At 36.2% G+C, this 25,140-nt stretch overlaps 4 protein-coding genes across 4 annotated transcripts; all 4 read right to left on the bottom strand.

Moving 5' to 3' along the window:
- Positions 1 to 556: 556 nt before the first annotated feature.
- LOC143469430 (carbonic anhydrase-like) lies at positions 557 to 4,798 on the bottom strand. The gene is made up of 11 exons (XM_076967125.1): positions 4,661 to 4,798; positions 4,438 to 4,470; positions 4,158 to 4,325; positions 3,989 to 4,053; positions 3,611 to 3,787; positions 3,322 to 3,476; positions 3,127 to 3,208; positions 2,731 to 2,935; positions 1,159 to 1,303; positions 852 to 933; positions 557 to 780 (listed from the first exon to the last, which is right to left on the bottom strand). Exons 1-11 carry the CDS (start codon positions 4,701 to 4,703, stop codon positions 628 to 630), a joined length of 1,308 nt encoding a protein of 435 aa, XP_076823240.1. The 5' UTR covers positions 4,704 to 4,798; the 3' UTR covers positions 557 to 627.
- A 3,583-nt stretch (positions 4,799 to 8,381) lies between these two features.
- On the bottom strand, positions 8,382 to 9,484 carry LOC143469429 (carbonic anhydrase 2-like). Its single transcript, XM_076967124.1, has 4 exons — positions 9,442 to 9,484; positions 9,052 to 9,252; positions 8,909 to 8,973; positions 8,382 to 8,811 (listed from the first exon to the last, which is right to left on the bottom strand). The coding sequence occupies exons 1-4, from the start codon at positions 9,482 to 9,484 to the stop codon at positions 8,599 to 8,601; spliced, it is 522 nt and encodes a 173-aa protein (XP_076823239.1). The 3' UTR covers positions 8,382 to 8,598.
- Positions 9,485 to 13,558: 4,074 nt separating this feature from the next.
- LOC143469465 (carbonic anhydrase 2-like) lies at positions 13,559 to 16,364 on the bottom strand. The gene is made up of 8 exons (XM_076967160.1): positions 16,286 to 16,364; positions 16,059 to 16,091; positions 14,983 to 15,150; positions 14,839 to 14,903; positions 14,473 to 14,670; positions 14,149 to 14,303; positions 13,937 to 14,018; positions 13,559 to 13,809 (listed from the first exon to the last, which is right to left on the bottom strand). Exons 1-8 carry the CDS (start codon positions 16,335 to 16,337, stop codon positions 13,600 to 13,602), a joined length of 963 nt encoding a protein of 320 aa, XP_076823275.1. The 5' UTR covers positions 16,338 to 16,364; the 3' UTR covers positions 13,559 to 13,599.
- A 5,421-nt stretch (positions 16,365 to 21,785) lies between these two features.
- LOC143469585 (carbonic anhydrase-like) lies at positions 21,786 to 24,337 on the bottom strand. The gene is made up of 8 exons (XM_076967332.1): positions 24,226 to 24,337; positions 24,022 to 24,054; positions 23,708 to 23,875; positions 23,567 to 23,631; positions 23,189 to 23,365; positions 22,575 to 22,729; positions 22,409 to 22,490; positions 21,786 to 22,285 (listed from the first exon to the last, which is right to left on the bottom strand). The coding sequence occupies exons 1-8, from the start codon at positions 24,275 to 24,277 to the stop codon at positions 22,076 to 22,078; spliced, it is 942 nt and encodes a 313-aa protein (XP_076823447.1). The 5' UTR covers positions 24,278 to 24,337; the 3' UTR covers positions 21,786 to 22,075.
- Positions 24,338 to 25,140: the final 803 nt, after the last annotated feature.

Here is a 25,140-nt window from a genome sequence, read left to right as displayed (position 1 = left end):
AAGGAAATGAACCTGGAATGCATTTTAGAATGCAACCTAAACTTTGAGCAATGAGCATGTGTAAAAAGTGTGAACATCATGTAACGTTTTGTGAAGACACCAGTCAATCTCACTCGGTTTCGTATGTTGGAATTGTACAAACTTTTTATGAACATTCATTTGCTTTTGTCGATGGATTTCATCTTTTTTAAACATTTTTATATCAGCCACACTTGATATTTAACGAACACCTAATCTACAGCTGCAATTTCTTGCTTTTCGTGAAATCGAAAAGATGATCACTCGGGAACTAATTGTTCAATACCGACAATTTTAATGTTAAACCTTTGTTTGGACAGCATTACAGTTTCCTGTCAAAAATTCGGTAAAAAGTCTTTGATTTATCGTGTTGGTCACTAACAACCGCTCTTACTTTAAACTAATTACATATCCACAGTTTTTTCAAGAGCAAATAACCTTTGAACTTCCTAACTGCACTGGTGTACTATATACTGTACCGTACAGAAATAACTATACTAGCCGTTTTGTTGCAAAAATAATAAACACATTTAAACGCTCTCATATATTGAATTTATTTGCTGCAGTATCCTAAGGCATTTGAGTTGAGGCGAATAAATTCCGTCTGTATCAGTCGTCATAGTCAAAGTTATAGAGTCTAGAGCTGTCTATAGTATAGACTGTACGTCCGTTGAGTGGTTGGACTGGTCGATAATTGTTGTAAAGATGTTCATGATGGTGACCACGTTCATTTTCGTAAACCATTTCTTCGAACACTCTTGCCTGAAATGTAATAAAAATATCATGACTGAGACGTTAAACCAGTAGTGTAAGCTTCAGCAATGGAAACAAACCTGAGAGCGAGAAATGTAGATTGGGTCTTCGAAAACAGTCCAAGTCACGCTCTCGTAACACGGCGGGGTTGTCAGGGAGCCCCTGTCATCATGTATGGCATTTAAAAGTTTTGATACAAACATACACTTGTACAAAACTTAATGATTAAGGCAACTTGTAACGGTATTTATTCGATTATACACAGAGATTATCTGCTAGGCATTCATTTATCAAAAAGTCTAAACTTGCTTTCTTCGCTTACAACAAAAACTAACAGGAAGTACGTCATCAGGCAGCAATTACAACAAATAGGGGTGAATATCTTACAAGTAACGGTAATACGATTTCAGGAAAGTCCATTGCAACAAGTCATTAATAGGAAAAGGAGAAATTTCTACGCTTTCTCCTTCATATTTAGCATTTCCATCGGAGAGTTCTTCCGTTATCTTGTCAAATCCACTGTTCTTGAACGCTACAATCATTAAACCATGTTTTGAGGCATACTCATTTGTGGTTGGAGGTTGGAGTTTGGAGGTCGGAGAATGGGGCAGAAATATACGATATGTTGTGCAGTTATGGGGATCTGTGCCAAATAAGCGGGTTACTGCATAACGTAACGAAAGATATTACGCTCTATATATATGTTGTTGAACTGTTCCTGATCCAAGACTGTGGCTAATTTGGTATTATTTTCTTGGCAAATAATATGTGCCAAAGCACAGGCATAACTTGACACTGAGAGATATCTCAAAAGAGCGTCTGTGTGCCTCCTTAAAATCGGCTGATTCAAAATGCGAACTGGGAAAAAGAGACAAAACACAATGGCTTTTTTTGGCAATTAAACCTGGTGTCTAGCCATTATCTGGCCGCAGCGATAACCAGTGGGAATGGGCATAAGTATCCACTAATTCTCCACATGGTGATAGTTAGGTTAGCTTTAAACTTAATGGTGTATGTAACCCAAGGCTGGATCTAAATAATTATTCAGTGGCACTGCGGAGGCTAATGCTACTAATGCTACTAAATGCAAGGTTCACATGGCAGTCAGGAACAAACCATTGATGAGTACAAGCAGTTGGCCTCTAGCTTTCTTGTTGTTGAGATGGAAGAATGTGGCAGTTTTATCCATACTTTTGAGTAGGCTGTATACTTTCTTATTTACTCCGATACTAAAACCATGACGGATGACGGAGAGTGACTTCACCACCTTTGACCAGCTTTTGTAAGGGTGTAGTAGTGCAAGGTTACCTTCATTCCCATACTGCAGAGACTTTCTTGGTGATATATTTCTTAGGTAAATGCCGATCAGCATGGGTTAGGGGCACTGCCTCTGAGCAGAGATAGAATAACTCTAGGCTTACTGGAGTCAGGTTTTTGTAAAGACCTTGTTTGGCCGTTTTTATTGGAAGTTTTTGATCATGAATATGCATGACCTGGCCGCTTGCCGTGGTTGAATCGATAGTTAAGTTCAAATAACTTGTCTTTACTGCGATAGACAACAAGCACCAATGCCTTGGAGTGTTTCCGTAACCGAATATATTAAATTTTATTCCATAACACTTAGCATCATACATTTTGCGTTAAAGCAAACTGCATATGCCACGCATAAGACAAGCTTGAATATTCTGAGGCATAAATGAAGGTGTTACCACTATACTAAATGAGTAAGAAAAACAAAAGCTTATGTTGAAATGTCAATGCAGCTGTATACGCACGAGTTTTTAATATCAATCAATGTGCGAGCGTTTTCGTTCCATTTACTATGAATGAATATCTATATACCGAACAGTTGCAGCAAGCATATTTCAAACCTATGATACAGTATAGGTTAATTTTATAATATTATATATACGTGTGTATTATTTGCTTGGCTAAGTTAGTGGGCGCACAAATTTCAGCGCACAGTAATCAATCCAACGACTGTGGCGCATAAAGCGGTAAAATGGAAAGTCGGCATCGAGAATGAACCGGTCCCCGAGCAATAGCTAGAGCGAGTCACGGTTCGGTAGTTGAGGGGCTGGACCGGTCGGTAGTTGTTGTTTATAGGGACAGTATCGTTGGCACCACGGGCGTTTTCGAAGACCATTGTCTCAAATATGTTGGCCTGTTAATACACAGTATGATATTTCAGCCAGTTTACTCCTTAGTAATGTCTTGTGCTTGCTTTACAGGTTCATTTTTACTTGAGTGACTGTAACGCATGTACTTCTACACGAAGTTCAATTGTTGGAAAGTTTCAAAATCCTTAATCTAGTGAAGACAACACAATTGAAAATTTATCTGAAAAAATCTTACTTGTCTGCGTGATATACGAATTGGTTTACTAAAGACCGTCCACACCACACTCTCATAACACGGTGGATTCGTCAGAGAACCCCTGGTAAAAACAAGCAATTTGCACTTACTAGTTATACTTTATAACCAATCTTTATTCTTAGGTTAAACACTTTAAATGGGATGTTGCACAACTGTTAGCTAAAAATAACCTACTGGTATCGGTAGTAAACAGATATATTGTTTGGTAGGAATGTCTCCATTGAGAAAGTGGCTGAGTAGGTCGCATTTTCTTTGTAATAATTTACTTGGTCGTCAACTAACGGTTGTATTATACGCTCTACAGCAGTGTTGTCTTGGGGATAATCGTCCTGAAAACAGACTAATACCTGATAATATTAACTTCATCATTATGCATGCTACTTGTTTTTAGTCTAAGTTAACTCTGGAGTCAGAAAACTATCTAAATCACCAACAATCATATAGAATTATAGACCATACTTACCGCCATAAAAAATCCGAGCACTGCCAGACCATCAGGTTCACTAGCTGCCGTTCCAAGGTCTGGATACTTGGTGTTGTAATGTACGATGTGAAGCTCGCCCCAGTACTGGTTACCGTTGAATAAATGCTCAGACCCTGCTGCATTAGGGGCGGCCCAGTGAAAGTGGAATTGCGCCGCCTGTACACAAGTAGAAGCATTACCTAAAATTTCTATCTGGTCTATGTGCTTTATAGTTGCCTATATTTGTTTAAAAAGCCAAAGCCTATGCCCAAATATTTGCATAAAAACAAGATATATTTTTATTTGAAACAGTCGTTCTTTGTGGATATGATTTAAGTAAAATGTCTTATTTTGCTTCCGTCCCTCGTGCAACCGCACCTTAAATTGTCCAGGAAGTAGGCTGCTATCATTGATGATGTAGCCGTTGGTTAAATCGACTTGAACTAAACAAATAAACAAAGCTGGTTTTGAACAAATTACTCCATACAAGCAGCTACGCGAAAACTAAATCATAACTTAACTTAATAATAATAACGCGAAGACTTACGAGTATACCCGGTGTTCTTTAACAACATGCTTTGGGGAGGTCTATCAAACAAGGCGTGCTTGAAATTGCCCAGGTCAGCATCTACGACCGCATCATCGGACACAATATTAATGGGCGACTGTAGGTCCCCTGCGCATGCAGGATAGTTTGTTGCCCAAGAAGGGATATCTGCATAAAGGTAAGTGACGTTTAGATAAATTTAAAGTTTAACACAAACTTTTGCATAAAAGAAAGTGAATGAAACTGATAAACTGCTTAGGTTTTTGTAAAACTTTCTTACCGTCGTAGGACCAAGTTGCACCCAATGTTGAGCCTAAATTATTATCAGGAAAAAATGTTAGCTTAGTGTGCACGCTATATGCTTTATTTTTTAATGTAATAGTTTTTACTGTAGTTTACCAATAATCGTCTAAAGTTGGTCTATTAACTAATCAAACCACCAACTCCACTAAATAAATAAAACACAATTGCTGCATGGCATTATTAGGCTGTAGTTGAAGTACCTGTTAGAAAACTCAAAACTACTGCAAGGAAAAGTGCATTCATGTTTTCAGTAGGATTTTTTCTTTTTAGCAGATCTTAAAATAAACCTGAAAAAACTATGTTGTTTAGTTGAGATGTTTGTTTGTCGGTAAACATATATACCATAAGCCTGGTGATTGATTGCTAATAATCAGAATCCCAACTACAGCCATTATGCAGCCTAGAAGCATGAAACATACCGCGACATTAAACATCACCAAAACCAACTCTCACTCTACCAGCGAAAATGTGTCAGCCATGAGAGAAGGTTCTCTGAAATATATTGGAGAAGACGTGAGCTTCTTAATTAGCAGTGGGTAAAGTGACGAAAACGGAAAACGAAAACAAACGCAATAGAGGAAAGCCCGTATATATTAATTATCACGGGCTCATATTACTCACAGCTTACAAAACATTATTTCTTCTATTTGCACTTTGCAGTATACAAACGTTCATACGTACAAACAACGAACGTTTGTTTGCAACGAATTAAAGATAAAATTGAATTAAAATAAAGCTTTACAAAAAGTTTAAAATTACTTTGTAAGGTTTGATTTACTGCTCTGAGTGTTATTAATATACATATTAACATGTATACAAAGTATACATATTCTTTCTGTTATGTTTGAAGACAGATACATTATATTCATTTATGATAAAATTTGTCGGCTGGAATCAGTTACACATTTAAACAGTCGCTGTCGAACTTCTGATTACTGGGACAAAACTGAAACAGAGAACCGGACTCTCATTGCCGGGTAAAGATTTTACCTCAACCTGAGGGTGAACTATACGGAGAGGCGTAAACAAATGAGCTGAACTGACTCTTGCTTGTTGCGGTGGTTCAATTTAAACAGCTTGTTCTCGTGTTGAAACTGATCTTAAAAAGATTTGAAGATGAGGCTGACCTCAGACTAACCAATTCCAAAAAAATAGAAAACAATTCCATGCTCGTAGTCTAAACTGGGGAGACACATTGAATTACTTAAAACTATCGATTGCAGATTTAATAAAATTCGTACCTTAGCATACATTAATATATCTCTTTATGTCTCCCTTTGTAACATGGCAAAGTTGTTTGTGGTTTTACAGAATGGCGTAAAAGCTATGAATGTGTGGTTCGGACTAAATTATTTTTTTGCTGTTGTACTTCAAGCTCACAGAGTTTTGTTACTAATGGGTTGGGTGATTAATGTGTTTGTGGTTTCATGTTTACTTATATCTAATAATGTTTTAATCATTCGCATAAAGTATACTCGGATGTAACTTCTGCTTCGAACTTGTGTGAACAGTATGACTTGAGATATTACCAAAATCAATCCTCATGCACTCTACACAACAAAAGTGAATCATCTATGACCGAAGGTTATTTACAGTAAAATGAATGAGAGAAATTCCTAAAACGAAGGAAAGCTTTTCGCAAGAAATTGAGTAAAACGACGAAAACGGAAAGCATACACAAAACAAGAAATAGGAAACAGGAAAATACTCATTTTACCCACAGCTTACAAAACGTCATTTCTTCTATTTGCGCTTTGCAGCATAAGATAAACATATAAGAGAAAATTTTAATAGGCTTTATCAAATACAAATGATTTTACACTTGCTTCTGAAATGCCTTAGTGATTATCCTACACATATACAGCTGTGAGTTATTCAAACAATTAGATGTACTGTGTACTAATTTTATTATTACGCACGAAGCTTTATGCAAAAAAATTCTTCCGTCCTATATGATTTGCGTCCATTGTAGCAATCACAGTAAACGTACGCTATTTGGAATAGTTGTTTTTTATCTTAGTTTTTTTTCATATATTTAACTACATGTGATGCTGATTTAATCATTTTAAGGAAATGAACCTGGAATGCATTTTAGAATGCAACCTATACTCTGAGTAATGAGCATGTGTAAAAAGTGTGAACATAATGCAACGCTTTGTGAAGACACCAGTCAATCTCACTCGGTTTCGTACGTTGGAATCGTGGCGCATGCTGGGTTATGGGTGCTTTTTATGAACATTCATTTGCTTTTGTCGATGGAGTTCATCTTTTTTAAACATTTTTACATCAGCCACACTTGATATTTAACGAACACCTGATCTACAGCTGCAATTCCTTGCTTTTTGTGAAATCGGATGCTCATTCGGGGACTAATTGTTCAATGCCGACAATTATAAAGTTAAACCTTCGTTTGGACAGCGTTACAGCTTATTGTCAAAAAGCCAGCACAAAGTACGTGTAAAAGTCTTTGATTTATCGTTTCAGTCACTAACAACCGCTCTTACTTTAAACTAATTACTTATCCACAAGCTGTAGTTTTTTCAAGAGCAAATAACCTTTGAACTTCCTAACTGCATTGGTGTACTATATACTGTACCGTACATAAATAACTATACTAGCCGTTTTGTTGTACAAATAATAAACACATTTAAACGCTCTCATATATTCAATTTATTTGCCGCAGTATCCTAAGGCATTTGAGTTGAGGCGAATAAATTCCGCACGTCTGTATCAGTCGTCATAGTCAAAGCTATAAACTGTACGTCCGTTGAGTGGTTGGACTGGCCGATAATTGTTGTAAAGATGTTCATGATGGTGACCACGTTCATTTTCGTAGACCATTTCTTCGAACACTCTTGCCTGAAATATAATAAAAATATCATGACTGAGACGTTAAACCGGTAGTGTAAGCTTCAGCAATGGAAACAAACCTGAGAGCGAGTAATGCAGATTGGGTCTTCGAAAACAGTCCATGTCACGCTCTCGTAACACGGCGGGGTCGTCAGGGAGCCCCTGTCATCATGTATGGCATTTAAAAGTTTTGATACAAACATACACTTGTACAAAACTTAATGATTAAGGCAACTTGTAACAGTATTTATTCGATTATACACAGAGATTATCTACTAGGCATTCATTTATAAACAAGTCTAAACTTACTTTCTTCGCTTACAACAAAAACTAACAGGAAGTACGTCATCATACAGCAATTACAACAAATAGGGGTAAATTCCTTACCAGTAACGGTAATACGATTCCAGGAAAGTCCATTGCAACAAGTCATCAATAGGAAAAGGGGAAATTTCTACGCTTTCTCCTTCATATTTAGCATTTCCATCGGAGAGTTCTTGCGTTATCTTGTCAAATCCACTGTTCTTGAATATGAAATCATCTAGCTGCGTAATAGGTTAAATAAGTTACCAGTACGATTGTGCACGAACATTATTTTATCAAACGCTCTTTAGAGGACACTTTACACAATTGTTCTAGTCGCATTGTTAGCTAATACAGCAAATGTGGCATGTCATTAGTATGGCCCGTCCGGCGGATTCTAGGCCATAATGGAATGCGGAATGGCAGGAAGGCTCTGCCAAACCTTGTATAACGTCTTCCCGATGCAGATTTCCGCAGATCCTTTTTCACATGCTAGCTTTGGCGCGGATTTAGCGCATTTGAATCGGTCGATTCCGCTCAAACCATCACAGACAGGGAACCTGCGATCGTTGTGCGGAGAAGCAAACAGCAAACTACGTCATTTATCTTACTGCCCTGTCGACAGTGATTCAAGCGGAGCACACGTCCTACCCGTTCTGGATGACAATACCTGCTTCAACATTTAATCTGGGAAGCTAAAAAACTCCAAAGCTCAAACGATGACGACGAGGTTCAGATGTTTCATTCTCGTTACCAAAGACGGCAAATGTTTCGCTTCAGTATGCATTGTGATTTTTCGCAACGTTTTGATTCTAACAATCATGATTCTTAAACTTAAGGAAGTACAGATTAAGCTCCTTAGGGTAGTTAGCTATAAAAAGTTTGATGAAATGAAAGTGAAGTTTGGGTTAAACAACCATAATGCATAACCCAAAATGCACCTACAATGGAACTTAACTAAAATGTTTTAGTAATAAGTATCCTATTAGAGTACCTTAGTTAAACTAAATAAGTTGCTTACATAAATAAAGAATGCCAGCACAGCCAAACCATCAGATTTGCTAACCGCACTTTCAAAATCTTCATAGTCGGTGTTGTAAAGTACGATATGAAGCTCGCCCCAATATCGTTTATCGTTGATTGTATGTTCCGATCCTTTTCCGTTTGATTTTGCCCAATGGGCATGAAACTGGACAGCCTAAAATTAAATGGTATTTAATCACATTTCGTTTTGGCTGTCAAAGTTTTGTTTGATTTTTTCTTTAAATGGAAGTTTGTTGTGGTCGAAATACCACCTTGTATCTGTCGAATAGAAGACGCACGTTGTCAATGACGAAACCACCAGTCAAATCGACCTGAACTGAAAAAGTAAAATAAAAATAGGAAACTTATTCTTCAAAAATTTCTAGCGCAAATTGGGCACAAACGAGCTTCTTACTGGAATGTCCATTGTTCTTTAACGTCATTTTTTCTGGTTCTTCAGAGAAAAGCGATTTTGGAAATCGTTCCAGAATCCAGGACGACTCTGCTTCTGACGTGTCAATATTGATCGGTGATTGTCGTCGTCCGCCACATGCAGGATACTCACGTGACCAGCTTTCCGGGGAACTGTATTCCCACGAACTGCCAGCAGTCTGGCCTACAACACAGAAAATTACTTGTTATAATAGCTCCATTTGGTGTAGAAGTTAAATATTGAATTCTAGGCCTATATACTTTTATTATATTTCAATTCCCGACAATAACAACATAACAGCAACAAATCATGATAACACGATTTAATAAAGTATCATTTAGCGTTAATAGTAATTTTCAAAGCCGATTTAACCAGTGAAGAAGCATAGCACGGAGAGACAGAACCCAATTATCATGACTGGTTTTTCTATATGTCTGTATGCAATATTCAAAATATCTCTGAAATGACGAAGAAATAGTTTTAAAATATTTTATTTGATATAGGTTATAACCTTTCCCAACTCAGTCCAATGCTTTTAAGAATCTCAGTCAGATATTTTTTTGTAAAACTTTCTGCGTTGTTATGCTTGCCTGGTGTCTAACGCAAAAACGTTTCAATAGTATTTTGTAAACGCTATATATCAGAGCTTTTGCTAACAGCTAACAGCTAACTTTTTTAACTAAATGTGCAGGGTGTTATAAATCTCTTCTCGTTAGCCTGCGCAACGTGGCACTGGTTTTATCCTGATATTCCAATTAATAAAAAAATTGTAACTGCAAATTAATAAATGATTATTCTCACGAAGTGTTCGGCTGCTTTCATCTTTGGCAGCACAATCTGACAAAAAGCTCTTGTGATATATTAGGCTGCGTGTCGGTTTCACTTGGTTATTTTTATCGTTTCACAACAACCCAGTATTCTACCAGCGTTGAAATTAAGGTGGGCCCCTTATAAAGCTGCTGAGCTAATCAACATGGCCCGCCCATATTAACCAATTATGCAGCATCTATGTTTTTTCGGCCGTCCCGGTGTCAAACAAAAGTTTTTCAATCAATGTATTAAGCGTTTACCTACAACACTTTTTTTAAGATGTATCGCAAATTTGCCTCTAGTTATAATGAAAGGGCAGCTGCATTCTGTGCTGATTACATTCAGCCTAGAAATGTTATAGGTGACAGTGCATGAACTAGTGAAACATTTGTGTTCTTACGGCAACTTTCTTCGGGCTACCGGACTAAGCTTGGAGCCCTCTATTTTATGCGTGTGCAACTACGACATATAATGCAGCCTGTACACACGTATGCAGAGGAATAGCACAAGAGCTTTTGCTAACAAGGCAGGTTTGACTAAATGTGCAGTGTGTTATAAATCTCTTCGCTTTAGCCTACGCAAATGTGGCACTGTTGTTTATGGTTTTGTCCTGATTTATATCCTGACATTCCGATTAATAAAAAAGTTGTAATTGCAAATTAATAAATGATTATTCTCAGGAAGTGTTCGGCTGCTTTCATCTTTGGCAGCACAATCTGACAAAAAGCTCTTGTGATATATTAAACTGCGTGTCGGTTTCATTTGATTATTTTTTATCGTTTTCACAACGACCCAGTATTGTAAAACTAAAAAACAGGTGAGCATCAGCATGAGGCAAGATGTGTTTATTCTGTTGCTAATTATTGTATCAGAAGGTTGCTATAGTTACGTTAACCGCCAAGAGTGGTGGTCTTAATTATATCAACGCTATTAGCCTACAGTATATATATATACCTGTTAGTGGCTATACTCTCGTTGATTACAGCACGCAAGTGCATTTGATATTCATTATTTTGTGCCTCCATGAAGACAAAGCAACCACAACCTTAAACAATTAAGCTACATACGTTAAAGCAATGTATAGAAAATTTTAGATTAAATGTCTTTGCACAACGACCCAACGTCATTCCATCAAATTTCGAGCATAAAAGTCTGCAAGCAAAAAAAGAAATAATAGATCGTACACAATTTATTTCTGCCTAAAGTTAGACAACGTTTCATTCATTCCGATAATTTTTCATGAGGAAATTACGTTTCAGTCATCCGCGAAATTAATGATTGTATAACCGATCGTTATACAGTAACGTATCAATAATCATGTGAATGGAATCATTGATTGGTTTCAGACTAATCATCAAATTGCATAGTGCATTGTTTACAATCTCAATGAAAGTTTTACAGATTTTCTTCTGCCAGGTATGTTTTTTACCGCTTTCACGGTCCACTCAAGACCAACGAACGTTGTGCAATGCACCTTGATTGTATTCTCATGAGAGATTAAAAACTCATTTCCGTTTGGGGCTTAAAGGTACGAACAGAAATATAAAATAAGTTGGTAAAATAAAATAAAAACAGCAACAGCAGACCCGAGAGACCATAAAAGGACAAGTCCTCGCTCTGAACACTCGAACGTAGACTGACTCAAAGGCCACCTTTTCTCAGGAAGGCAACTACTTACGCCTGAAGCAAATGCGGGACACCAATCGAAAAAGAGCACGCAATGATTACGCGTTCGACCACATCGAAACACTGAGGCGCCAAAAAAAACAAAATCAAATAAGACAGTGGACAAAAGAAATCAGGGTGACACAACACTAACAAAATAGAAGCGTGGGAAAACACATGAAAAACAAATAAACAACGATGCGAAATGTTATTTTGTCACAAAGGCATGTCATGCAGTTATACGAAAAAGTTATTTATAAACATTTTTTAAGTTTTCAACCTCTTGGTGTCAACATAGCGCACTACACGTTAAGCTTCTGCTGTTATGATTTAGCGCTATGCTTTTGATATTTCCTACTTAGACACTTTTAGCTCGAAATGTTGGTGCTGTTGTAGAAATATAAGTTGGTCACCATAAAACGCTTTTTTCTTGGATGCTTAAGCTGAATTGCTTAAGCCTAGATGTCTTTAAAGTAAAATAAAAAAAGGAAATTCTTGACGTGTTATATTTCCACTCCATTTGTTTCAGCTGTTGAAAATAACGTTTTAAGCATAGAAAGCCCACTAAGAAAGAAATTAAAGCTGAAAAACTGATTAATTCTAACAGGTGCCAATTTTGATGCGAATAAAATATTTTGCACCTGCATAAATACATCAGATTGATCTTTTTTGGTCACTTTGAGGTAATGAATTGAATAAACTAGAGAGTAAACATTAATGTAAATAATCCTGACATTATGCACTGCTTCTAAAGCTTTTTATACGAAGTGATTTATCATCATGCTGTTAAGTTTTATTTTGTTGTACTTTTCGTTGTTTGAACTGATATATTTTTTCTTTCCTGTCTCATAGATGTCGGAATAATTTGTTGTATAATTGCCATGTATCCTATATGTACAACGACTTGAAATTTATAGGAATATATGTAGGCTATATCTTCTATCACAATGTATGCTAGATAGTTTAGCATACGCAATGCAGTTTGTTTGTTGGTTTGTTCGCTACAGTTTCAAAATCTTGACACTTGGTTTGGTAAAAAGAAGTATCCTACAAGTTATATTTCAACTTCCGCAAGGAGGCGATAAAGATAGCTATTTGCTTTAGTGAATTGTTTTAATAAATTTTTAAAATTACAGAATTATTGCGTTCTTAGTATATCAGTTGTTTTTGTAATATTAGCAAAATGTTTTATTGTTAAGATTTATTTCAGCATGAGTGTTAAAACAACTACGTTTCTGCAAAGCGATTTTAACCGAGCGATATGCAAGCGAATAAGTGAAATAACTAAGCTATTTAAGTTAATGAACCTATTTTTAAAGGATAGTCGACTAGTTGTGCTCAATAATCGTGATGGTGAATAGTGGTGCAAAAATTTTGAAAATTTTTCGGTCATTGTCACTCCAGTGAATTTATCTAGCGTCTTGACAAACTTTGCGCCGCCACAACTAACGCCTGGACGGTCGTGGCGAGGTCACGTTCACACTTTAAGGACGTGACGTAAATATCGTTTTGGTTCTTCACTAAACGAGTTACTTAAACTTATTTCCAGCTCACAATGTTGCTTGATCATATTAAGATACATTTCTAAATATCGTTGGGTACAAAGAAGTATTTTCACACCTATATTTTTCTAACGCTACAGCTTCAAGATAAAGTTAATTTTATCATTCATATACTACGACTTTGCTGTGTATTGTTTTAGTTTTGTCAAGCAGAAATCTGGGAGTACAATATTTCCAAACGTTTGACACCCAGTTTGTGATTTTAAGAACAGTTTGTAATTATGCTTATGGACAATGTTATTATCAGAATTTATAATATTACTTCTTCACTACTCCCTTGCACTGTTTGCAACTAATAACATTTTACCACTACTTGATGTTCATGTTTTTCCCTTGAATACAGTATTTCATTGCCAGTTATTACTTTTATTGTACGTTGATATTGTGTACTGCGAAACAATTCACAAATGGATTTTTACTGGACAACATATCCGTGTTATATTCATATTCGTTTCTGTATTCGTGTATAACGCTGTAATATTTACAGCAAGTTTTAGCGCACAATAATCAATCCAACAACGGTGGCGCACAAGACAATAAAGTGAAAAATGGGCATGGAGAATGAACCAGCTCCTGAGCAGTAAGTAGAACGAGTCACGGTTCGGTCGTTGAGGTCCTGGACAGGTCGGAAGTTGCCGTTTATCCGGACTGTGTCGCTTGCATCACGTTTGCTTTCGAAAACCATTTCTTCAAATACTTTTGCCTAAAAACATAAAAAAATTAATTCTGATTGTTGTTTTCACAAAACTATTTTGATAGTAAACGTAGGCATACTGCAGATAAATTAAGCAGTGCCATGAGAAAGTTGACCTAATCTATATGGATCGCACCTGTCTGCGTGAGATCCGAATTGGTTGATTGAAAATGGTCCACACTACACTCTCATAACATCCGGGAGTCGTCAAAGAGCCCCTGGTGAATGAGAAAAGTTTTTATCTCGCAAAACATTTAGATCTTAGGACAATAACGTTTTATAAGAAATATGTCAACATATAAGTTGGTGTATCAATGCAGTCCAACAACTGTTTGCAAAAACACTTACTGATAACGGTAGTAGACTGTTAGGTTGTTTGGCAAGAAGGTTTCAAGCGAGAAACTGGTTGCGTATGTCTTGTTTTCTGTGTTATAATTAACTTGCCTAGCAGTTACAGGATCTAATATGCGTTTTACTGCAGTGTTGTCCTGGGGATAATCATTCTGGAAAATACGTAAAGAGCTAACCTTGTGAAGTTTACCGGCTGTACTGCTTTTCTTCAGACCAAGTTACAGTGTATATACGTGGCATCTACTGTCTACTAAATCACTAGATATTAAAGTGTCAATGTTTATCAATAAACACAGCGAGCAGAAAGAGAAAAGCGTTTACCGTTATAAAAAACCCGAGCACAGCCAAACCATCAGACTTCTTTGCTGCCGTTCCAAGATCCGGATACTTGGTATTGTAATGCACGATGTGAAGCTCACCCCATGACTGGTTGCCGTTGAAAAAATGCTCCGATCCCTTGGCATTAGACTCTGATCCTAATGCATTAGGGGCTGCCCAGTGAAAGTGGAATTGTGCCGCCTGTACAATTAGTCACTCATGGTCAGGAGAATTTAACGTCGCATACACTTGCATTGATAGTTGCCATAAAATGGCCTTAAAATGCATGCGTTCTGAACACAACAAATTATGTCAGTTGTTTAAAATCACGTTACGTCATGTTTTGTTTCTGTTACCAGCACACCAGACCTTAAATTGTCCAGGAAGAAGGCTGCGATCGTTGATGCTGTGGCCGTTAGTCAAATCAATTTGAACTGAGGAAAGAGCGATGCAGTTTTTGCCAAAATTGTTCGAAACAGTAAACTAATTTTGCATGATTACGCGAAAACTTACGACTATGTCCATTGTTTTTTATCAACATGCTTTGAGAAGGCACGTCAAACAAGGCGTGGCGGAATTCACCCAACTTCTTATCTACAACTGCATCAGCGTGTTTAATATCAATGGGTGACTGATGTTGACCTTTGCATTGGGGATAGTGCGTTCCCCAGGCAGGAATGTCTGTGTTTGGTTAGAAAACATTTACAGTACCAGGGACATGCAACCAGCTAAGTTTTAGGGGTTATGAAAACTGCAACGGTTACAGGCATTCAATTATAATTAATTATATGTACAAGCTCGCATAGTGTTTAAAAACATAAAAATCTTATTACTGCCAAGTCATATCTCAAATATTGTTGTTACAGTAATTAGTGTAACGTTTGAAATATTGTCTTTTTGAACTAAGTTGTAACCAAAGATAACTAATAATACTAACAACAGCGTTGATTATGTTGCCAATAGTGACGTAAAAATTGCATAAGCATATGGTATAGTATCACAATCTTTACAGGCTTATAACCAGGGTTGCCATCGTTCTGGACTTAAAAATAAGGACAACTAGGGAACGAACGAAGAATACTACCTCAAAACAGTGCACAATGGAAGGTAATCGATGTTTCTAAAAAAATACAACAAAAAACGAAAACACGATTTGCATGTTCTTAATTTTGAATTTTGTATCTCTTTGGTACAAAATGGTATACTAAAGGTGTCTAAATGCCCAATTTGGAACCGTTGTCCTAAAAATAAGACAAAATAAGGACGCAAGTCCCATATAGGTACATTTCCAAGAAATAAGTACAATGGAGTTTTCTAAGACACAGACCTTCAAAATAAGGACAAATCTTAGAAATAAGGACGGTATGGCAAACCTGGGTATAAATCTGCAGCAAAAGTCACATCAATTTGAAATTATAGAATAAAGTCAAAAGCCAAACAACGACCCTGCACGATTAACTAAAAATTTTGACCCGAACAGCTTATTTTGGAGTGTATGAGGGCCGCATGTTGCACACCTCTGGTTTAATCTTATGATGTCTATAAACAGCAACTTTAACGAAACCAAAAGATCAATGAAATTTACTTACCGTGATATGTCCAGTGAGCACCCATTGTAATTTCTGAATTACATAAAAATATTATTAATACGACTACATATTATTAATACGAATACACTGTTAGGATTACTTATGGTACCCGTTGTATATAAATACCGTCATCTGAAGTCAATATTTTACATATGCTATTTATGAAACTTTAAGTTCATGCCTTGAATAAAAGATATTGCTGCATTGATAGGTTAGAGTTAAGATACCTGACAAATAACTTGAAACTGCTACAATGAAGAGTACATTCATGGTTTTCATTTTTCATAGAATTTTAAGATAAAACCTGAAAAATCGAGGACTAAATATTGACGAATGTTTTTAATAACTTTTAAAATTGAATTTTTTGTTAAAAGTTAGAAATCGGACAGAAAAATGTGAAACAACATCAAAAAATACAACTTTGAAACAGGACTATTGCTGTCAGAAAATATGTTACCGACTAACTTATATGGCCTATATGTTATTTGTTGCACAAAATCTTAACTTGAATTCAGAAGTAAACGTGTTTCTATATTTATAGCTACATTCCAAAACAACAAGTAAGTTAAATCAAAGTTCATGCTATTTCATATTAACAGCACTACACCTATGTGTGGTGGGTAATACCGCACCTCTTTTCTGAAACAGGTCTTTATATACCCTTCCTGCCTTTGTCTTAACTTACTTCTACGCTTGGTAACAATACACATTGCATAATAGTAACACTCTACACTAAAGGAAAAAAGATGTTTCTAACAGTTGCTGATATTATACCCATAAAAAAGAAACAGAGTTTTTTTTGTATGGTACCGTACCGGTCTTGTGCCAAATGGTGACTCTCTGCCAAATATTGATCCCCTTCGTGACGTAATAAATGTCGTTTACAGCAGTTGGTTAAATTTTACTTTTATAATAGTTAGCATTAGGGATGTGTCGCGAGAAGGATTATTCGGATTAGTGCGAACCCGAATATCATGAAGGTCGACACGAACGAATCCCGAATCTATTCGCATTAGAACCAAACAATAAAATTTCCTCCAAAATTTGTCAAGTCTTTCTTCTAGAATAACATAATCGATAAGCAAATCGCTTTCTTTCGAAAAGTAGTATTTAAAAATCAATCGAAAAAGCAAAATCGTTAGGAAAATGACCTTCATTGTAAGTACCGCTGACTCTTGTTTAGCATTGTCGGGAAACTAGATCATCATTTTTTACGAAAGTCAGTAAATTTGTAAGTAATATTGTATTCGGGTTCGCCATTGTTGGTATTCGTGTTCGCCCGGATCTTCCATAACGGCGATATTCGGCGAATCTATTCGGGTTTGGGTTCGTATCGGCCCATCCCTAGTTAGCATGCGCAGTGTATGTTGATTTACCACAATAAAAAAATTGTTTTATGCGTAAGAACTATAAACACAGTAAACACAGTTCTTGGGTCTTACGAATTGTACGAACTAAGTTCACAATAAGCTTTATGCTGAGTCAATCTTTCGTCAGCCAATGAATCTTTTACGTCACAAAGGGGGGTCACTACTCACAATTTGGCACAACACCGGTAGCGGTGCTGAAAAAGTACGACTTCTGCCGGTATCCTTGTTTTGTACATATCGGTATCCTTGTTTTATAAAATTCAGTTTGTGTTGTAACGAAGGTCAAAGTTAAAGGCTAGACGCGTTTCATAACATGGACTGTAGTTAGTTCAACTTACGTCTGTTGCGTATAGGTCAGGCTCAGATAGCAGACGTAACACTTGCTAATAGTAACAAGTGCCCCAAACTTGTGATGGTCTGAGGCAGACATAATTACCCAGTCCTGCCGAGCACAGTGTGTCATCTTTCAGGTGCTTTAACGTAAATGCCGGGTACAACTGATGTCAGTATAAAATGTCTTCTTTGACTAACTCATGTTTGTTATTTTATGGAAGTTACCGGAACCATTTTCATGCTAAACTAATCGCCTACTTATGCGTAGTTGTATTCCAAATAAAATACGTTAACTAACTGTATTCAAACGCCCCCTGACAAGGATGTTGATTTCTCATTGTGGCGTCATCATCACTTCCACCTTCGTTATAGTTAGCAGCAACTCTCATACGTTTTAGGCAATATCTGTTTAACTCATTTACATATTATTATAGTTCCTGACATCTATTCTTTCATTTAAGATCAACTTTTTTTTGAGCTTGCCTCTTACTTCAAGGTCTATTTGTTTTCGGACTTTGTTTCCTCTTTAAATGTTAGCGCGTAAGTACACATTTTGCTCTGTGCCATCTCAGTCACAGAAAACAGTGTAAGCAAATCATTAGGAAAGCTAATGTATGTGCAATGTTTCATGCAAATATAGTGTTCAGCTTATCGTATAGATCGCAGCTGAAATACAGAACAAGAATGTCTTTGGACTTGATTAAAATCGATTCATCACAAGCCACAGATTCATCACAAGTTATAAAAAGAACCACTGAGGTTAAGGTGTTGGCGAATTTTTTTGGCTTTTTTGTCAGCTCCTTTTTACCTTGATCGCTATGCACTGTTTTAAAAATCAAGACGTGTTTTCAATTTGTTACACCTTTACAAGGATATTCTCTATATGTTTCTCTTTAATAACTTATTGAAAGGATAATTTTTTTGTATAATGTTTTTCGCAGATGGTATACATGCGAACATCTATTTTTAAATAAAGTTTTAAGCACGTATTCTACAAAGAGTACCAAACTATACTGCTTGGTTGTTTTGGATAGTTAGCAGAAGTCCTAGGTGAACTTCCAAAACCAGCCACAATGGCACGAATGGGCAGGATTCTATAACAGAACCCAAGAGTATGGAAGCGATCTTGAAAATTAACCTTTTGTATAATGCATTGGTTTATGTCATAACCCTGCATCAATCGATCGATTGAGACGATAAAGATTGTTTGAAAAACTTCCGATAATTGTTAATTGCGTCTGATTGATAAGGTTTATGTAAGCCTACTGCTATGAGAGACGGAAGCAATTGAACAAGTTATTTATTATCCTGGATTAGCTGCGTCTTAAAGGCTTAAACTATTTAAAAAAAAATAAAGAAATTGATTATCAATATTCCTTTGTAAAATGAAACAGTTTGCGGACAGAACTATAGCAACTTATTTGCATATGAAAGGCGTGAAGTACGTTTTATCAAATATACCTATACTTAATGTTCCGGTAGATACAATGAATCTAACTTTCTATAATGATTTGATGTTATGAGATAGATATATATATAAAAGATGAACTTTGTTTAATTATTATCTTCGGTTATTTCCCTTATAAACCTGTAACTGATGATAGACACTTGGTGGTGGTAAGATGTGGTGTCGGCATATTTTTCGTTTCTGCTCAAACAGGGAAAAGCCTACATGGATGTAGAACTTGACTGACCACAACATACCCTACTTGTCTTCATCTACCTTTACTGCCTACCTGCTATTCCAATCAATTTGTTCCAAGTATCGTCCTACATACGTGTACTGCATAACTGGAAGCCACTTTTCTTCGTGAGACTTTACGTAAGACTCTCGGCTCTGTTATACGATCTTACGACAACTACCAGATAAAAATCTCATGTGGCGTAATGCCACCGTCACATCCAAATTGTCACATCTTTACACATTTTGGAGAATTTATACGCTATAGCAAGATAAAACTTTATGCCAACGAGAAAGACGACTCTCTTTTCGAATCAAAATTTTCTTCTAACCATTACGGCCTGGTATAAAACGAAAATCCAACGTATTTGAAACGAAGTGATATTGGCTACCACTACCATCTGCACTGGAATTGACATATCTTTAAAAAATTCGTTCAGGCATTTAGATGCATTGGACAAGTTTGGTATTAGTTAGCCTTTTTAAGACACGATCTGCGCAAGTGTACGCGTATACCATAAATAACCAGAGCACAAGTCGTTTTTTAAATTATCAGTTTGTCTGATAGGTTCATTTAATTCGATACTTGGTGTCAGTCTGATGTTATTATTAGGACATGATTGACATTTAGGCTAATACTGCGTCATTTCAAACGCTACACAATTTCTTGTCCGGAAAAAAAGATGCATTGTAATACAAGCGCATTGTTTCCTGTGACGTGCTTTGGCAGACGGGTCAATACCTGTTTTAAATACTGCCGTGCTACTACTAGTGCTTATGTTCAAAGTTATGCAAATTTTTTAATTAAAAGAATGATCATTTACAATTTCGAAAATTGAAGAATTTGTCTGCCATATTATCTTTTGTAAACTGAAACAGCTTATATAGAGCAAACGATTGTTTTGCTGGTGAATTTGAAGTTCATTTTGTTGAATATATCGAATACACTTACAATTTTCCTCATTCGTAACGCCGTATAATAATAGTTTTCAAACTAAAAAAATTTGGTAATAACGACAATATTTTATTTTTATCTTATGTTGGAGTCTTTCGGATATAAATGCAATGAATGTAATTTTTTCCAGAGCTTTGACGTTTATAAGTTAGAACTGATCAATTGATAAATGTTTTGTATTTTTAGGTTAGAATTAATATATAGCTGATGTATGTATTTTCGATAGTAATGGAAATTGGATCAGAAAATTAGGTGACCTTGGTCTGCGTTTTCGTTTATTTCGCTGATTTTATAGGCTACTTACTGATTGCCAACTGTTCTTGATGGTACAGTGCTGCATGATATCCGAATCTTTACCCTCTCTTTAAAATACTGTTATTCTCAACTAAAACAATGATACTATTTTGATTCGTCTTCACTTTGATGGAAGCATGGAAAAAAAGAAAATTTTACCCAGGAAAAATTCGCAATCAGTCTATCACCACTGATAAAATCTTTCGCAAAATTTGTTTACTATTGTTGCGATTATGGACATACAATGTACTTGTATGTCAACAACATAATAACGTTATTAAAAACTGTCAATAAACTCATCAACAGGCTTATGAAATTTCAAATTTATTTTCACAAAATTCAAAAAATAATGGCAGGTCAGAGTTTAAAATGATTGCCGATAGGTTAAAAACTACGTTTACTCAGCAGAAAACATGTTAATTGTCACGTTTTTCCAAGATTGTACGGAAATAGTTAAGCACAATAATCAATCAATAATAATTCTAATGCTTGGGTGCAAATGGTTGGTTGTCTCGATTCCAAAAATATGCATTCAAAATCCTCGCAGAGAATCTGAATGTCAGAAACAGGAAATGAGCGAAATTAAACCGCTTTCTGAACACGAAGGGATTTCCGAAACGTCTTTCCTGTAACTTCCAAGTAGGTGAAACATCTCAAAGGTGAACTCACGCTCCAGAAATAGAGGCTGTCATTGTTTATAATACACAATTATGCTTCATTTTAGGTTTGTCCTGTCCAATATTTGATTATAAGCAAGCTGTCTTATTGATTCGGGCTGTTACAACAAAATTGGATTCAAATATGCATATGGCGAGTCGTAATGCCCTAGAAGTAGTAATGAAATTAATAAAAACGGTAAGCTGATATGTTGTGTAAAGCAGTTCCGTGCCGAAAAGTTGCCATACCGTACGAAAACGAAATGAACTTGCTGTTAACAATTTTTAAAAATGCAATGGCAATGACAATAAATAAATTTATCCTTATATACGGCAAAAAACATATTTTTAGCTTTCTCATGTCGTGCTTTTTTGTTTGCTACCATCGGTGTTCGCCTTAATATATACATGAAGCATTGTTTGTGGTATGAAAACACGTTTGTTTGCTCGTCATCACTTTTTATTGTACGTTGATATATACCAATGCAAAACATACTGCAGACATTTTCTTACTAAGCAGCATAAGCACATAATACTGTAGCTAAACATTAAAAATTTGTCCCGTACGCAAAAGTTCCAAGCATACTTAGCTAAAAAATGACAACATACTTTACTATTTTCTGTATTGTTTACATGATTGTGGATCAACTTTTTTTTAATTTTGTAAAAAAATCTTTACCACTTTAAACACATTGTGCAAAAATTTAACACGTACTTGCGCACAACATTTAGCGCACAATAATCAAACCAATGACTGTGGCGCACAGAGCGACAAAATGAAAAGTTGGCATCGAGAACGAGCCGGTTCCTGAGCATTGGGTGGAACGAAACACGGTACGACCGTTGAGAAGCTGGGCAGGTCGGTAGTTGTTGTTTACCAGATCTGGGTTGCTCGTACCACGGTCGGCACTAAAAATTCTTGTCTCAAATATGTTGGCCTGTAAATACAAAACCCATCCGATTGGCAGCTTCTTTGAAATCGTCTTTACTTTTGCAAGTAATTTCTGTAGAACTATGTTTTTAAGTTTAATTTCTCGCATCTAGTCAAAATAACGTCATACTTGTGCAGTTGAAATGCGAATTGGTTCACTGAAAACCGTCCACATCACGCTCTCATAACACGGTGGAGTCGTCAAAGAACCCCTGGTAAAAGTGGAAAGCTATCGATGAAAAATCTTCATTTCTCTTGTTACCAAATATTAAAACAACAGTTGGTTAAAAACTTACTGGTAACGATAGTACACGGATATATTGTTTGGTAGAAATGTTTCCATTGAAAAAGTGGTTGTGTAGGATTCACTTTCGCTGTTATAATTAACCCGGTCTTCTGTTAGTGGTTGTATCATTCGTTGAACGGCAGTGTTGTCTTGAGGATAATCTTTCTGAAAAAGCACCAATGACTATTGTAATGAAAATTCCTTTGTTAACTCGCCTCGTTTTATCTTAATTACTTCTTGTGTTTTGTTTCTGCTTCGGGCATTTCTTAGTCGTAGACTACGACTACTTCACGGTTCGTATTGTGACAAACGAACATCTTTCGAGCTGTGAGGTTGTGTTGCTTTTCTATTATTATTGCTTTACTATTATTCTATTATTTCAGATGAATGATTTTACGTTAAATAAAGCTAAGCGTAACGGCATCATTTAGTACAACTATGTTCATGATCGTTGCCGTCGCGTGCTTTTTTCAGATTTCATCTCAAGTCATATATCAAATTGCACACTTATTACAAAACTGTGTATGTCCACTTAAATTAAACAATTGCAAATTCTATATTCCTCCGGTAACCAAAACCTGCTGCAATTCCAAGACTGGTAGGGCGACGTGTAGGCCTACTTACCGTTATAAAAAACCCGAGCACAGCCAAACCATCAGATTCATTTGCTGCCGTTCCAAGGTCTGGATACTTGGTGTTGTAATGTACGATGTGAAGCTCGCCCCAGTACTGGTTGCCGTTGAATAAATGCTCAGACCCTGCTGAACTAGAGTTCCCCCAGTGTAAATGAAATTGGGCGGCCTGCACAGAAAGAAATATGGTAATGAGCCTACTAAAATATTTACTTATTATTAGGTGTATTGAAGATTCGTCCATAGTCATATACACGTAAAACGAAAGCGGTTTGTTTTAATTTGTACTAAACCAGTAAATTGGTATATTTTTATACTATGGCAAGTTTTACGGCATATCTTGTTTTGATCACGTGTTAGGTGGACCTACCTTAAATACTCCAGAAAGAAGGCTGGGGTCATCGATGGTGTAACCGCCAGTCAAGTCAATTTGAACTAAACAATCAAATATTTTAATTTTTCATTAAGCTAATCTTCACATGAGATTTTTAGTAATTAGCCAAAAACTTACCAGTATAACCAGGGTTCTTTATCGTCATGGTTTGTGGGGGCGCATCAAACAAGGCGTGAGTGAAATCACCCAGCGTCGTATCTACGATCGCATCGTCGTGCACAATGTCAATGGGCGACTGTTGTTGAGTGGCGCATGTTGCATAATTCGTCGCCCAGGCGGGAATGTCTGTTTTAAAATGGCCAATGCTTTTGATAAAGTTAAGTTCATTTATGATTTCCACAAAACATTTTCAAAATTTTAATCTTTTTTGATAATTTAAAATATTTCTTCCAAATCATCTTCATGTGGGAGATGTAAAGAAAGCTACTTACCGCCGTAGGACCAACTTGCACCCAACGTTGCATCTAAACAACGAAAAACTTGAACTATTTTTCCTATTTGTAGTGTATAACTTATATCTGAATCTGTTGTTTACGTTTTAAGCTACCAGTCAAACAATAACGTCTGTCAATAACGTATTCGTTATTTGTTTTACTATTGCATTCGTTATAAGGCTGTATTTAGTTTTTAAATACCTGCTAAAATGCCTACAACTGCGACAAAGAATAGTGTATTCAAGATGTTCATGTTTTATTTTTATTTTTTAACAGAATTTTAAAACAAAACCTGAAAAAAATTGAAGTTAGTTAATTTATCAAAGTGCTTTCGACAATATCTATTGACTAATCTTTCACATGCCGAACTCCGTCTTGCAAATACCGCATATGCTGTAATTCTGTAAATGTTGTAGAAATCAACATTTCGGATATCAAAAAAGATGTCTTATAAATCTTTAACAACTTCAAAAACGTTTATGTTGCTTCGTTATTTTGTGTTCTATTTGTTTCGTAGGAAAAGCAAACCATAATTTAAGCCAGCATATTTTAATAAGTGAGCAAAATTCTGCGAATGTATACCTGTTATACCAAAATAGATTGACAAGTAGCTTGCAGAAAATCAACTATTTTAAGCTCGAATTCTCGATCATGCTGTTAAGATCGTCGCTGTTGCATTGTCTTATGTATAGTAACGCAATATTTGAAATTTCCTTAAAAATGAAATTTGCTAATATGTCACACAAGCACGCATATTTCATCTGCGTGGGAGCCTCTAGTTGTGAAATTCGTTCTTTCGTAACCTTCCTATATACGTTTGTCTTGATTGTGCGCTTGACTGGCTGCGGGAAGAAAAGCGGAAGCAACCCTGGTATGACGCGATGCTGAAAAAAAGGTTCTACTCCAGGTGTCGCAAAAGAAAAAAAAGGAAAAAGTTTTACATCGTAAAAGTTTGTAATGTTTTGCATCTATGCGCATCAGGTTGAACGCTTTTCGATCATTAAGATCTAATCTCTGAGTTAATTCGCACAGAATATAACTTCAGAAAATGAACCTTGACATGTTACAGAAGTTTATAAGCTTTCTGCTCAAATGGCACCACAAGGTTTACTTCAG

The sequence above is a fragment of the Clavelina lepadiformis genome, chromosome 8, assembly GCF_947623445.1.
Source record: "Clavelina lepadiformis chromosome 8, kaClaLepa1.1, whole genome shotgun sequence".
Classification (NCBI taxonomy): domain Eukaryota; kingdom Metazoa; phylum Chordata; class Ascidiacea; order Aplousobranchia; family Clavelinidae; genus Clavelina; species Clavelina lepadiformis.
This window is presented reverse-complemented; position numbering and strand designations above follow the sequence as displayed.

Excerpts from the sequence above, each read along its gene's own strand:
- LOC143469585 (XM_076967332.1), bottom strand. The coding sequence starts at position 24,277 with ATGAACATCTTGAATACACTATTCTTTGTCGCAGTTGTAGGCATTTTA. Across the intron at positions 24,055-24,225 it reads AGTTGTAGGCATTTTAGCAG|ATGCAACGTTGGGTGCAAGT; the intron begins GTATTTAAAAAC and ends TTCGTTGTTTAG. Across the intron at positions 22,730-23,188 it reads TGCTCGGGTTTTTTATAACG|AAAGATTATCCTCAAGACAA; the intron begins GTAAGTAGGCCT and ends GTGCTTTTTCAG.
- LOC143469429 (XM_076967124.1), bottom strand. The coding sequence starts at position 9,484 with ATGATAATTGGGTTCTGTCTCTCCGTGCTATGCTTCTTCACTG. Across the intron at positions 8,974-9,051 it reads AAAGAACAATGGACATTCCA|TTCAGGTCGATTTGACTGGT; the intron begins GTAAGAAGCTCG and ends TTACTTTTTCAG. Across the intron at positions 8,812-8,908 it reads TTCTATTCGACAGATACAAG|GCTGTCCAGTTTCATGCCCA; the intron begins GTGGTATTTCGA and ends ATTTAATTTTAG.
- LOC143469465 (XM_076967160.1), bottom strand. The coding sequence starts at position 16,337 with ATGAAAACCATGAATGTACTCTTCATTGTAGCAGTTTCAAGTTATTTG. Across the intron at positions 14,904-14,982 it reads AAAAAACAATGGACATAGTC|TTCAAATTGATTTGACTAAC; the intron begins GTAAGTTTTCGC and ends CTCTTTCCTCAG. Across the intron at positions 14,019-14,148 it reads ACAGTCTACTACCGTTATCA|GGGCTCTTTGACGACTCCCG; the intron begins GTAAGTGTTTTT and ends CTCATTCACCAG.
- LOC143469430 (XM_076967125.1), bottom strand. The coding sequence starts at position 4,703 with ATGAATGCACTTTTCCTTGCAGTAGTTTTGAGTTTTCTAACAG. Across the intron at positions 4,471-4,660 it reads AGTTTTGAGTTTTCTAACAG|GCTCAACATTGGGTGCAACT; the intron begins GTACTTCAACTA and ends ATAATAATTTAG. Across the intron at positions 781-851 it reads TCTACATTTCTCGCTCTCAG|GCAAGAGTGTTCGAAGAAAT; the intron begins GTTTGTTTCCAT and ends ATTACATTTCAG.